The sequence below is a fragment of the Thalassophryne amazonica genome, chromosome 3 (genome assembly GCF_902500255.1).
Source record: "Thalassophryne amazonica chromosome 3, fThaAma1.1, whole genome shotgun sequence".
In the NCBI taxonomy this organism is placed as follows: Eukaryota; Metazoa; Chordata; class Actinopteri; order Batrachoidiformes; family Batrachoididae; genus Thalassophryne; species Thalassophryne amazonica.
This window is the reverse complement of record NC_047105.1, coordinates 6,047,075-6,060,919: the sequence shown is the minus strand read 5'-3', so window position 1 is coordinate 6,060,919 and position 13,845 is coordinate 6,047,075. Positions and strand designations below refer to the sequence as shown.

Sequence of the window (13,845 nt, the reverse complement as noted above, 5' to 3'; positions counted from 1 at the left end):
CATGATTAGTGCACAGGTTTGCCTTAGACTGCCCACAATAAAAGGCCACTCTGAAAGGTGCAGCTTTGTTTTATTGGGGGGGGAAACCAGTCAGTATCTGGTGTGACCACCATTTGCCTCATGCAGTGCAACACATCTCCTTCGCATCATCCGTGAAGAGAACACCTCGCCAACGTGCCAAACGGCAGCGAATGTGAGCATTTGCCCACTCAAATTGGTTACGACGACGAACTGGAGTCAGGTCGAGACCCCGATGAGGACGACGAGCATGCAGATGAGCTTCCCTGAGACGGTTTCTGACAGTTTGTGCAGAAATTCTTTGGTTATGCAAACCGATTGTTCCAGGAGCTGTCTGAGTGGCTGGTCTCAGACGATCTTGGAAGTGAACATGCTGGATGTGGAGGTCCTGGGCTGGTGTGGTTACACGTGGTCTGTGGTTGTGAGGCTGGTTGGATGTACTGCCAAATTCTCTGAAACGCCTTTGGAGACGGCTTATGGTAGAGAAATGAACATTCAATACACGAGCAACAGCTCTGGTTGACATTCCTGCTGTCAGCATGACAATTGCACGCTCCCTCAAATCTTGCGACATCTGTGGCATTGTGCTGTGTGATAAAACTGCACCTTTCAGAGTGGCCTTTTACTGTGGACAGTCTAAGGCACACCTGTGCACTAATCATGGTGTCTAATCAGCATCTTGATATGGCACACCTGTGAGGTGGGATGGATTATCTCAGCAAAGGAGAAGTGCTCACTATCACAGATTTAAACTGGTTTGTGAACAATATTTGAGGGAAATGGTGATATTGTGTATGTGGAAAAAGTTTTAGATCTTTGAGTTCATCTCATACAAAATGGGAGCAAAACCAAAAGTGTTGCGTTTATATTTTTGTTGAGTGTATTATTAGACTCTATTGGCTTTGCTCAAAAAGTAAATGAGTCCACCCACCACTTTAATCATATCTTAGATCTTGTTCTGACTTATGGTATGGAAATAGAAGACTTAACAGTATTCCCTGAAAACTCCCTTCTGTCTGATCATTTCTTAATAACATTTACATTTACTCTGATGGACTACCCAGCAGTGGGGAATAAGTTTCATTACACTAGAAGTCTTTCAGAAAGCGCTGTAACTAGGTTTAAGGATATGATTCCTTCTTTATGTTCTCTAATGCCATATACCAACACAGTGCAGAGTTGCTACCTAAACTCTGTAAGGGAGATAGAGTATCTCGTCAATAGTTTTACATCCTCATTGAAGACAACTTTGGATGCTGTAGCTCCTCTGAAAAAGAGAGCTTTAAATCAGAAGTGTCTGACTCCTTGGTATAACTCTCAAACTCGTAGCTTAAAGCAGATAACCCGTAAGTTGGAGAGGAAATGGCGTCTCACTAATTTAGAAGATCTTCACTTAGCCTGGAAAAAGAGTCTGTTGCTCTATAAAAAGCCCTCTGTAAAGCTAAGACATCTTACTACTCATCACTAATTGAAGAAAATAAGAACAACCCCAGGTTTCTTTTCAGCACTGTAGCCAGGCTGACAAAGAGTCAGAGCTCTGTTGAGCTGAGTATTCCAGTAACTTTAACTAGTAATGACTTCATGACTTTCTTTGTTAACAAAATTTTAACTATTAGAGAAAAAATTACTCATAACCATCCCAAAGACGTATCGTTATCTTTGGCTGCTTTCAGTGATGCCGGTATTTGGTTAGACTCTTTCTCTCCGATTGTTCTGTCTGAGTTATTTTCATTAGTTACTTCATCCAAACCATCAACATGTTTATTAGACCCCATTCCTACCAGGCTGCTCAAGGAAGCCCTACCATTATTTAATGCTTCGATCTTAAATATGATCAATCTATCTTTGTTAGTTGGCTATGTACCACAGGCTTTTAAGGTGGCAGTAAATAAACCATTACTTAAAAAGCCATCACTTGACCCAGCTATCTTAGCTAATTATAGGCCAATCTTCAACCTTCCTTTTCTCTCAAAAATTCTTGAAAGGGTAGTTGTAAAACAGCTAACTGATCATCTACAGAGGAATGGTCTATTTGAAGAGTTTCAGTCAGGTTTTAGAATTCATCATAGGACAGAAACAGTGAAGGTTACAAATGATCTTCTTATGGCCTCAGACAGTGGACTCATCTCTGTGCTTGTTCTGTTAGACCTCAGTGCTGCTTTTGATACTGTTGACCATAAAATTTTATTACAGAGATTAGAGCATGTCATAGGTATTAAAGGCACTGCGCTGCAGTGGTTTGAATCATATTTATCTAATAGATTACAATTTGTTCATGTAAATGGGGAATCTTCTTCACAGACTGCTAATTATGGAGTTCCGCAAGGTTCTGTGCTAGGACCAATTTTATTCACTTTATACATGTTTCCCTTAGGCAGTATTATTAGACGGCATTGCTTAAATTTTCATTGTTACGCAGATGATACCCAGCTTTATCTCTTCATGAAGCCAGAGGACACACACCAATTAGCTAAACTGCAGGATTGTCTTACAGACATAAAGACATGGATGACCTCTAATTTCCTGCTTTTAAACTCAGATAAAACTGAAGTTATTATACTTGGCCCCACAAATCTTAGAAACATGGTGTCTAACCAGATCCTTACTCTGGATGGCATTACCCTGACCTCTAGTAATACTGTGAGAAATCTTGGAGTCATTTTTGATCAGGATATGTCATTCAATGCGCATATTAAACAAATATGTAGGACTGCTTTTTTGCATTTGCGCAATATCTCTAAAATTAGAAAGGTCTTGTCTCAGAGTGATGCTGAAAAACTAATTCATGCTTTTATTTCCTCTAGGCTGGACTATTGTAATTCATTATCAGGTTGTCCTTAAAGTTCCCTGAAAAGCCTTCAGTTAATTCAAAATGCTGCAGCTAGAGTGCTAACAGGGACTAGAAGGAGAGAGCACATCTCACCCATATTGGCCTCTCTTCATTGGCTTTCTGTTAATTCTAGAATAGAATTTAAAATTCTTCTTCTTACTTATAAGGTTTTGAATAATCAGGTCCCATCTTATCTTAGGGACCTCATAGTACCATATCACCCCAATAGTGCGCTTCGCTCTCAGACTGCAGGCTTACTTGTACTTGTTTGGGGATGATGAAATCATTTTTCAAGATGATAATGCATCTTGCCATAGAGTAAAAACTGTGAAAACATTCCTTGCAAAAAGGCACATATGTTATGTGTCGACGCGGGTTGAGGAGCGGACCTGCTTCTGACGGAACCCAGCGCTAAAACAACCAGAAAGCGGTTCCAATAACAAAAACAATTTATTTTTTCACCCTCTGGTGCATAATAAAGTGTAGAAACTAAAACAGCGTCATTCTGGTGGAGTGAAGGCTGGCACACTCTCCAGTGCCCAAAAGGATCGAAGCCCGGCGCTTCTGGACTCAGTGTTACCGCCAAACACCCCCCAGGTGGACACGACAAACCGACTCTCTGCGAAGGATAGAAGAGGTGAGGTAAGTCAGCAGTTAGAACTAATATCCTTCAAAAGACACACACCATCAGCAACACATTCAGGTCTATATTTTAAGCTTTATGCAAATGAGCAGCTTCTCACAACAGGTGGAGGATCACTTGTCCGCACGCCACAGCAGTGAGAAGCGAGCTGCACAATTCTCATCACAATTCAAATCTACTGCATAACAAAATACCAAGTTACTATCAACAAGTAGTCAAACAATTAATCACCTCTGATGTGTGGTGACAGCATGTGTCCCTCATCCTTCCTGCTTCACAGGCTCGGTCAAACCCAGGCGCGGTCCTCAGCTTCTCACAAACGAACATCACAAGGTCGAGTTCCCGGCAATTCTGCTTGAATCACACATGGCTTAAATGCAGAACGCCATCCAATTATCTGCTTCAGCTGAAAGTCTTTAAGGTTGCATGTGAGCACCATCCACAGGTGCTGCACATAATGTTGATGAGGGTGAAGGACTCTTCTGTCAGCACCTTCTCCACAGACAAATCAGTTTTCATACCACCTGGAGAGCAAAGAAAAGAACACCAAAATGTCCAGCCACACCCCCCCAACACACAACAACATAGGGTCAATGTCATGGCCTGCAAATAGTCTGGATCTTAATCCAATTGAAAATCTTTGGTGGAAGTTGTAGAAAATGGTCCATGACAAGGCTCCAACCTGCAAAGTTGATCTGGCAACAGCAATCAGAGAAAGTTGGAGCCAGATTGATGAAGAGTACTGTTTGTCACTCATTAAGTCCATGCCTCAGAGACTGCAAGCTGTTATAAAAGCCAGAGGTGGTGCAACAAAATACTAGTGATGTGTTGGAGCGTTCTTTTGTTTTTCATGATTCCATAATTTTTTCCTCAGAATGAAGTGATTCCATATTTTTTTCTCTCTGTTTGGTCTAAAAAAAGTAACCGTTACTGACTGCCACAATTATTTTTCCTGATTTCTTATAGTGTTTCTTAAAGCCAGAAAGTTGCCATTTGAAATGACTTTAGTTTTGTGTCATGTCTGTGATCTGCTTTTTTTCTACAAAATTAAACAACTGAATGAACATCCTCCGAGGCCGGTGATTCCATAATTTTTGACAGGAGTTGTATAGCGCTTTTCCATCTGCATCAGATGCTCAAAGCGCTTTACACATCAGTGCCTCACATTCACCCCGATGTCAGGGTGCTGCCATGCAAGGCGCTCACTACACACCGGGAGAAACTAGGGGTTAAGGACCTTGCCCTTTGTGATTTTCCAGTCAGGCTGGGATTTGAACCGAGGATCCTCTGGTCTCAAGCGCAACTCTTTAACCGCTGGACCATCACCTCCCCTGCTCATGCACAGAGCATGTTTTTTTTTTTTTTTTTTTTTAAACAGTTAAATATTTATGTTCTGTTATTCTATTTTATTTATCACCTATATTCAAATTTTTCCTTATCACCCAGATTTTTGCAAATAATAACTGATTTTTTACAATATGAACTTGCAGCTAAGTACATGTTGGCCTCAACTAAAAATTTATGGTTTTGGAGGTACTGGGTTTTGCATCTGAACTCTTTATATATATGTATATAGGAAACATTTGACCTCTGTAATTGCAAACAAAGGCTACTGTACCAAATATTAACATTGATTTTCACAGGTGGTCAAATACTTGTTTGCAGCAGTAACATACAAATAAATTATTAAAAAAATCATACATTGTGATTTCTGGATTTTTTTTATGTCTCTCACAGTGGACATGCACCTAAGATGAAAATTTCAGACCCCTAATGATTTCTAAGTGAGAGAACTTGCAAAACCGCAGGGTGTTCAGATACTTATTTTTCTCACTCTGTGTATGTATATGTGTGTATATATATATAACATCTGCAAAAATAACTGAAAACGTTTAAAATTTTGTCTTTGTTTAGTGTCTGATTATCACCATAGTTTTAGAGACTACGATGTTAATTCAGTAACGATGATTTTTACTCTGTCAGTTTGTGGAGAAGAGGAGAGCGATGAAGGCGGAGGGGAGGACGGACAAGGAGCTGGAGGACAGCTACTGCTTCTTATTGGCTGATCCTGTCCAGGTGAGTCTACAACATTTTTTCCTTTATTTATATAGCGCCAAATCTCAACAGAGTTGCCTCGAGGTGCTTCACACAAGTATGGTCTAACCTTACTAACCCCCAGAGCAACAGTGGTAAGGAAAAACTCCCTCTGAGGAAGAAACCTCAAGCAGACCAGACTCAAAGGGGTGACCCTCTGCCTGGGCCATGCTACAGACATAAATTACAGAGCAAAATGCTGTTGGTGCACAGGACAGGAGGGTCTCCAGCACAAATACCACACCCATCTCTGGATGGAGCTGCACCTTAAACAGGGAGAAAACAAAATCAGCCATCAGAAAGACAAGAAATACAGTATAATTTGTCAGCATTAATCAACAAGAAAAACAGAAGAAATACTATGGCATGCGTTAAAGTTCTCCATCACCATGACAGATTTCCGTCATTTGGAAAATTTAACCACACATACTCACGCACGTGGTGTCATGCGTGTTTTGGGGCCGAAATATGATACTCTTACTGTCAAAGCAACATCCCATTCTGCGCTAATCAAAGCAGCAGCAATGTTAGTGTGGACTGTGGAGGAAGGGACTGTGTGAATTTTCCTTCCTCTCCGCTGTGTTTATTGCTTGCCATGAGCCGCGGTCCTTCTCCTCCCTGTCTTCGTGAGAACATTGGCAGACACTCGCCAAGTAGAGCGAGGCGTGGCTTTGCTTTGAACCAATGAAGCAATGATTCGACTCTGCTTCGATGGTTTGTCGCTTTATCTTAATTTTTCCCCGCCAAAATCCTAAAGAGCATATGTCTGAGACTAATATTTAACTTTTTTATATATTAAACCGACCTGTTATGGCCTTCTAAAACACTTGATAGATGTATTTTATAACTTAAAAACGGGACTGATACTAACGCGTTAGCATGTCTATGGCGTTTTCAATGTTGAAGTTAGCTTTAAGCTGTTCGCATCTCAGCACAGTTTGTGTGCATGTTTTCTGTGTAATAAATAATTAATGGCTTAGTGTTTGTTGTTGTAAAAGAGTCAAATGTATTATTATGAATTGTAATTTATTTTTATTTATATATTAATAATAATAATAATCAGAAGAATCAGAATCGCCTTTATTGTCATTGTAATTTGCATTACAACGAGATTTGAGTGCAACTCCAAAAAGGTGCTTTCCGTGGTGCGAGTAATTTTTAGCCAAATAAAAGATAGTGAAATTCAACGGTAAATTATTCAGAGTATATGTACAACTAATATAAACATAAGGTAAAATAAAATGAAATGTGGACTAAGTAATGTAAAATGAGAATTATATACAACTGTTTTATTTAAGTTTAATGACAATTTGTTTTGGTCAAACCACATCTAAGCTGTGTTTTTACAGAAGAAAAAAATAAAATGCAGTAAACTGCACATTTGTGTCTTTTTTCATGAAAATATCTTATTAAATATAACATATTACACTTTAGTCAGGCCTTTAAAATACTTTTGTGGACTCTTGTTGTAATATGTTGTCAGTGGTTGAGATAGTTGCTGTAGGCATCTAAAAATGCTCATAATCAGATGAAACCTGATGGAAATCTCTGTGGTGTGTCGGTGATGTATATATGTGCAAAATAAAACAAAACATTGCTCCAAGTATGTTTTTGACGACAATATAACATCATAACTTTGTTACAAGGTCAAACGTTGTTGCGTGATAGATTTGATTTGATTTATTGAGCCTCCTAAATTATGGAGAAAAAGATATAAAATATATAAAATCAACTATAGACAGACACAACAATATTAAAATGGTGACAATAAATCATTGACAATTGAGCTCTCAAAGCCGCCAGCGGCAGTTATAATGAAGCGATCACTGTCAGCGACACCACATTCAGGGGTTCTTTTGATGGTTCTCTTGCTAGTTCCTTTATAAGAAGTGTCGCATAGATAAACGCTTTTTAATAACTCACTTCAAGAAGTAATGGCAAAACTCACAGTAAGTAAAAAAACAAACAACAACAAAAAAAAAAGATTAATCGATTACTAAAATAATCGTTAGTTGCAGCCCAAATTTGTTTTAGGAGTGAGAGCATTTTACTGATTAAATGTGAATAAGCTAGTTTTGAGTTTCTCAGTGCGCATGTGTTTTCAAAACTGGTAACAGTGTTACTTTGTGCACAGCAGAACGTCAGTTGCTTTAGGCCCTAATTTTGTATTTTATTGACTGTACAGCCAGTGACACAGCACCCTTTTGGCGCATTCGCCGGATTAGAACGGATCAAAATACTACAGAAGACAAAGAATTTTTACTTAACAGTTTGAAGTGAGTTTTCTTTGTTTCAGAGGACTTCATACCCATTAAAATTCACCAGAATATACTAAATTTGGCTTGCTCTTTTAAAAAAAAAATAAATAAATAAAAAATTCTGGGGGAGCACCCCCGGCCCCCCATAATCAATAGTGGTTTTTTTTTTTTTTTTTTTTTACCAAAATATTTTTATTAATATTTTGTACATAGTTTAACAATCACAAAACAAACAACAAACATGGTGCATATATCAAGCCTATGCAATCTCGTATTGCATTTACTGACAGTAATGTGATTTAACAAAACAATTTTGCAAAACTTTACACATCCCAGGGTTACAGTTTCTTTTTAGTCCTTTGAATCATTCTCCAATAGTTTTTAATCTTTAACATACATTATGAAAGGATTCCAAACATTTTCGAAAATCTCCTGTTTGCCCTTGAGAATGTATGAAATTTTTTCTAAGGTAAGGGTTGAAAGCATCTGTCGTATCCACTGAGTGACAGTTGGTCTATGATTTCTTTTCCAAAGTAGTGATATGCATTTTTTAGCAATCAAAAGACTTAAGTCTATAAATATCCGTTCACTTTTAGTGTATTTGTGTTTTTCTGGATATACACCCATTAAAAATAATTTTGGATCTAATATTATTTGCTTAGAAATTATTTTTTCCAGGACATCTCTTATCTCACCCCAGAACAGTGCAATATGACTACAGTGCCACATGTAATGGACTATCGATCCTCTATGGTCTGCACATTTTGAGCACACATCAGGAATATTTTTGTTGTACCTGTTAAGATCTACTGGCGTGATATAAAATTGCATTAACCATTTGTATTGAATTAGCCGCAGCCGTATATTGATAGATCGGGTTTGTGCTAAAACACATGCGGATTGCCAGTCTTCCTCAGATATCTGTAGAGACAAATCTTCCCTCCAAGCATCCAGTCTACCACGTGAACTTTCATTTACTTCAGAAATTAGCAAAGTGTACAGTTTAGATATTAATCCCTTTTTCTGACTGTCTTTTACTATTGTTTCTTCCAAAACGGATTTGATAGGTTTGGTTGTTGCATTTTCTTGACTTGAACTTATAAAGCTTCTGAGCTGTAGATATTTAAAGAAATGTTTATTACTTATATGAAATCTATGTTGTAGTTCCATGAAGCTCATTAATGTATCAGATTTTGGCATGTAGAGATCTTGAATTGTTGCAAGTCCTTTGTCCTTCCGTGATTTAAATGTTGAGTCTGCTCTACCTGGTATAAATAATTGAGTGCCCCATATTGGACTAAATTGAGATAAATTGGTTGATTCTCTCAAAAAAAATTCGCACATCTCACCACACTTTAATTGTGTTTCGAGAATTGGATTTTTTGTTTGTTTTAATAGTCGTGTCATTGTATTTGAATGTAAGTAAGAAGGGAGTGTCACATTCAATCCTTGACTTTCCATATCCACCCAATCTGGGTGATGGTTTGTGTAGTAGAACATCATACATCTCAACTGTATGGCCCAATAATACAACTGAAAATTTGAGCATTTCAAGCCTCCAGCGTCATAGGGAAGATATAGTAAGGACAAACGCAGTCTGGACTTTCTGTTATTCCATATAAACCTTATTATAATTTTTTTCATTTGTGAAAAGAAGTCAGGAGGAGGTGGTAGAGGAAGATTTTGAAATAAAAAAAGTAACTTAGGCAGTATATTCATTTTCAACACATTAATTCTTCCATTGAAAGATATTATTAATGGCATCCATCTCTCAATTGAATTATTTACATCAGTCAATGCAAGACTGTAATTAGTCTCAACTAAAGCCCCGTTTACACATAGACGGTAAACTCTCCCGGAAGCGTCCCGCCAGAGATTTTGCCCCCTCCGGGCCGTTTAGGGATCAAACGCCGTAGTTAACGCCGGCGCACAGGGGCGTGTTTTGGTCGTCAAAAAAATTATTCAACATGTCGAATAATTCCGGGAGCGCTCCCGGAGAAGTGGCCTGATGACGGAGACAACGCGAACAACGGCGTTTGATACTTTTTAATCGCTGTGTCATCCCACCCCTTCCTGTAGTGCCGCAGTTTACACCGCCGTAATTGGCGGCTGGCGTTGTATCCCTAACCAACGACGTGTAAAACGGTGATAGAGCCCACATCGGCGTCCTCAAAGGCGTTTTAACCGGCGACAGAGGCAGACAAAACGGCGGTGCTAGCGGACAGTACGCTGTTCTAAACGCCACCTCCCGGTTAACGGCGTTCCAAACGGCCGATAGGCGGTGGTCAGTATAAAAATGCTAGCGCACTGCATGCAGGTCTCTCACTCGCGGCCAGTTCCAAATATTTTTGCAGAGAAGCTCCAGTATGCCTCCTAAAATAAAATTGGCAGCAGCAAGGATTTACCAAGAGGTCTGGTTCAGAAGCAGAGGGTAGTCCTGTGGTGGAGATAGAGCAACACGTTGAGGAGGGGAAAAGGAGAGAAAAGAAAAGGCTGAGAGATGAGCTCCCTCCCCCTGCACTGACAGCTGCTTCAGCCTATTGTACTCTGGGGGCGGTGCCTATATGCAAAAGTTCCTGCACTAATGCAGGATTTGCCTGGATAAATCCAGCGGTACACAGGGCATTATCGGCGGCTGCAGAACACCGCCATTCTCACGCGCGTCTTAACCTGCGATTGTAAAGGATAGAACTGGGTATTAACCCCCATTGCCTGACGTGTGCCGGATGCTACGGCGTCAAAACTCCACTTTATTCGGCGGATTTAGCGGCGTTTTATCCGCGTATTTGCGGCTAGTACGGCGCTCAAAACGCCGGCGAAATGCTCCGCCCCTTTCCACCGCGAAAACAGCCGGGACTACCACGAACTTCGGTCTACGTACTACCTGCTGACAAAACCGTCTATGTGTAACCTGGGCTTAAATGTTTTAGGTCTGGTAGAATTTGTATTCCTAAATACTCAAACTGTGTTGTTACATTAAATTGTAATACTTCTGGAAGTGGGTTGGCTCTCTCATAAGCATTCAGTAACAAGATAGAAGACTTGTTTCTGTTAATTTTATAGCCTGAAATATTACTAAATGACATAATTATTTTCAAAAGGATTGGTATTGATTGTTGCAACTTTGACAGAAAAAGGATGACATCATCGGCGAATAAAGAGATTTTATGTTCTGTTGGTCCCAATAAAATCCCAATAGTGTGTTTTTACTTCACAGATTGACGTAACTTTTATTTGTTTTCAGAGGGCTTCATACTTAAAATTCACCAGAATGTACAAAATTTAACTTGCTCTTTTAAAAAAAATTGGGGGGGAGCACCCCCCCCCCATAATCAATACTGTGTTTTTACTTTACAGGTTGAAGTGAGTTTTATTTGTTTCAGAGGGCTTCATACCTGTTAAAATTCACCAGAATACACAAAATTTGACTTGGCCTTTAAAAAATGTTCTGGGGGAGCACCCCCAGACCCCCCAGAATCAAGACTACATCCCACCCCCACCACCCTTTTATGTACCTTTATGTTCAAGTTTTGCATTCTTTTTATGCTTTGTCTGTCTCTCCTTAGAGGCTATTTAGAATAGATTTGTATACTGTATAATGTGTTTATTGTATTTATTGAGGAAAAAAGTGTGCCCCCATTACGCCACATTTTAGGGAATTGCTGGCATTGATTTTTGCCAGGCAAAAATTTCAGTCAGATGAAAATTTATTGCTTTAACCCATGTACTAAGCTGATCGCGATCGATAGGTAAAGTTGAGGCCGCGGCACGCTCCATTTCCTAATTAAATGATTTAAAAGAGTAAAAAGCGTAAAATAAAACTATACCAGTATGCTAGCCATATGAAAGGGAAAATAAGTGCGTCTTAAGTCTTGACTTGAAAGTCTCGACAGAATCTGACTGTTTCATTGATGCGAGATCATATCACAGAACAGGGGCACGATAAGAGAAAGCTCTGTGACCCACAGACTTTGTATTCACCCTTGGGACACAAAGTAGTCCTGCACCCTGAGAACGCAAAGCCCGGGCCAGGATGTAAGGTTTAATTAGGTCAGCTAGGTAGGGAGGTGCCAGTTTGTGAACCATTTTATAGACTAGTAGCAGAACCTTAAAATCTGATCTCACTGGGACAGGAAGCCAGTGAAGGGATACCAAAATGTGTGTAATGTGGTCAAACTTTGTGCTTCGTGTCAAAAGTCTGGCTGCAGCATTTTGAACCAATTGGAGAGCCCTAATGCTGGACTGCAGTAAACCAGAAAATAGAACATTGCAGTAGTCCAGTCTAGAAGAGACGAACGCATGGATCAGGGTCTCAGCATCAGCCATAGACAGGATGGGATGAATCTTCATTATATATTTTGCAGGTGGAAGAAAGCAGTCCTCGTAATATTTCTAATTTGGAGGCCAAAGGACAACGAAGGATCAAAAATTACCCCAAGGTTCCTCACTTTGTCAGTGTGATGTATGACACATGAGCCTAGACTAAGCGTTAACTGGTCAAATTGATGCCCGTGTCTCACTGGACCAAGAACCATAATTTCAGTCTTATCAGAGTTTACAATTAGGAAGTTTCTAGACATCCAACTTCTCACTGATGCAAGGCAATCTTGTAAGGATTTTATGTGAACGAGATTACCAGCAGTTATCGGCATGTATTAGTGAGTATCATCAGCATAGCAGTGAAAGGTAAACCCAGAATGCCGCAATATGTGCCCAAGGCGTGCTATATAAAGGGAGAAAAGCAGGGGTCCTAAGACCGACCCCTGTGGAACCCCAAATTTCATGTCACTAAGGTTAGAGGTAGTGTTACTGTACAAAACACAGTGAGAACGACTGGTCAAGTATGACGTCAGCCATGCAAGGGCACTCCCAGTAATCCCAAAATGATTTTCCAGCCTGTCAAGTAGAATATGATGATCCACTGTATCAAATGTAGCACTGATACCTAACAGCACCAGAACCGTAGTGGTGTCCGAGTCCATTGTAAGCAGAAGATCATTCAGCACTTTAGTGAGAGCCGTCTCTGTGGAATGATATTTTCTAAAAGCAGACTGCAGTGGCTCAAAGAGATTATTCTCAGTAAGATAGTCCACGAGCTGCCGTGAAACCACTTTTTCCAGAATTTTAGAGCAGAATTATAGATTTGATATCGGCCAATAGTTTTTTAATACACTAGGGTAAAGATTAGATTTCTTAAGTAATGGTTTAATTGCTGCAGATTTGAAACATTTAGGATCAGATCCAGAAGTTAAAGAAAGATTAATAATTTCCAGCACAGTCGGCCCAAGAGTGGGCCACAGGTCCTTAAACAGTTTTGTTTTTATAGGATCAACTAAACAGGTTGTGCTTTTTGTTGACGTTACGAGCTTCGTCGGCATGCCTAGTGAGATACTGTCAGAGTCTGTAAATCTAGGTAATACCTCAGTAATGGTGCCCACTTCAATAGCAGGGGGTAGTAGTTGGATTAAGGCATGCTGGGATATGTTTAACCTAATGTCTTCTATTTTCTTCTCAAAGTAATCCAGGAAATCTTGTGCTATAAAAGGAGAGCGAACTACAGGTGGTTGTCCATGAATAAGTGTTGCCACCATGTTGAACAAGAACTTTGAGTTATGCTTGTTTTTTTTTTGTTTTTTTTTATTAAATCAGAGTAATAGGTCCGCTTTGTAGCCAATAATGCATGCTTATAGTCTAAGATAGTGTCATGCCACGCAAGGTGGAATACTTCTAATTTTGAACAATGCCATTTCCATTCTAGACCTCTAGCCTTATGCTTGAGGTCACGCAAGTAATCATTGAACCAAGGTGACAGTGTTTGGGGGGGGGGGGGGGGGGGGGGGTTTGAAGGAATACAAGTGATGCAATTGGAGACTGGCGTTGTGTGTTCGCCGCTCCTCTGTTTTTTCTCCAGTTTTCTTGTTTGTAACTTGGTTTTTAGTGGCTTGAGTAATTTTTTTATCTTTGGGTATGTACTTGACGTGGTTCTTGGTCCTTCAGTGTGC

The 13,845-nt window shown here is 39.7% G+C and overlaps 1 protein-coding gene across 1 annotated transcript in view; it reads left to right on the top strand.

The window, feature by feature from the left end:
- The window catches only part of tasora (transcription activation suppressor a), a 186,615-nt gene that overhangs the window by 47,570 nt on the left and 125,200 nt on the right, over positions 1 to 13,845 (top strand). Inside the window, exon 3 of the mRNA XM_034165189.1 lies at positions 5,475 to 5,567. Coding sequence (XP_034021080.1) covers positions 5,475 to 5,567 — 93 coding nt within the window. The remainder of the gene's footprint in view (positions 1 to 5,474; positions 5,568 to 13,845) is intronic.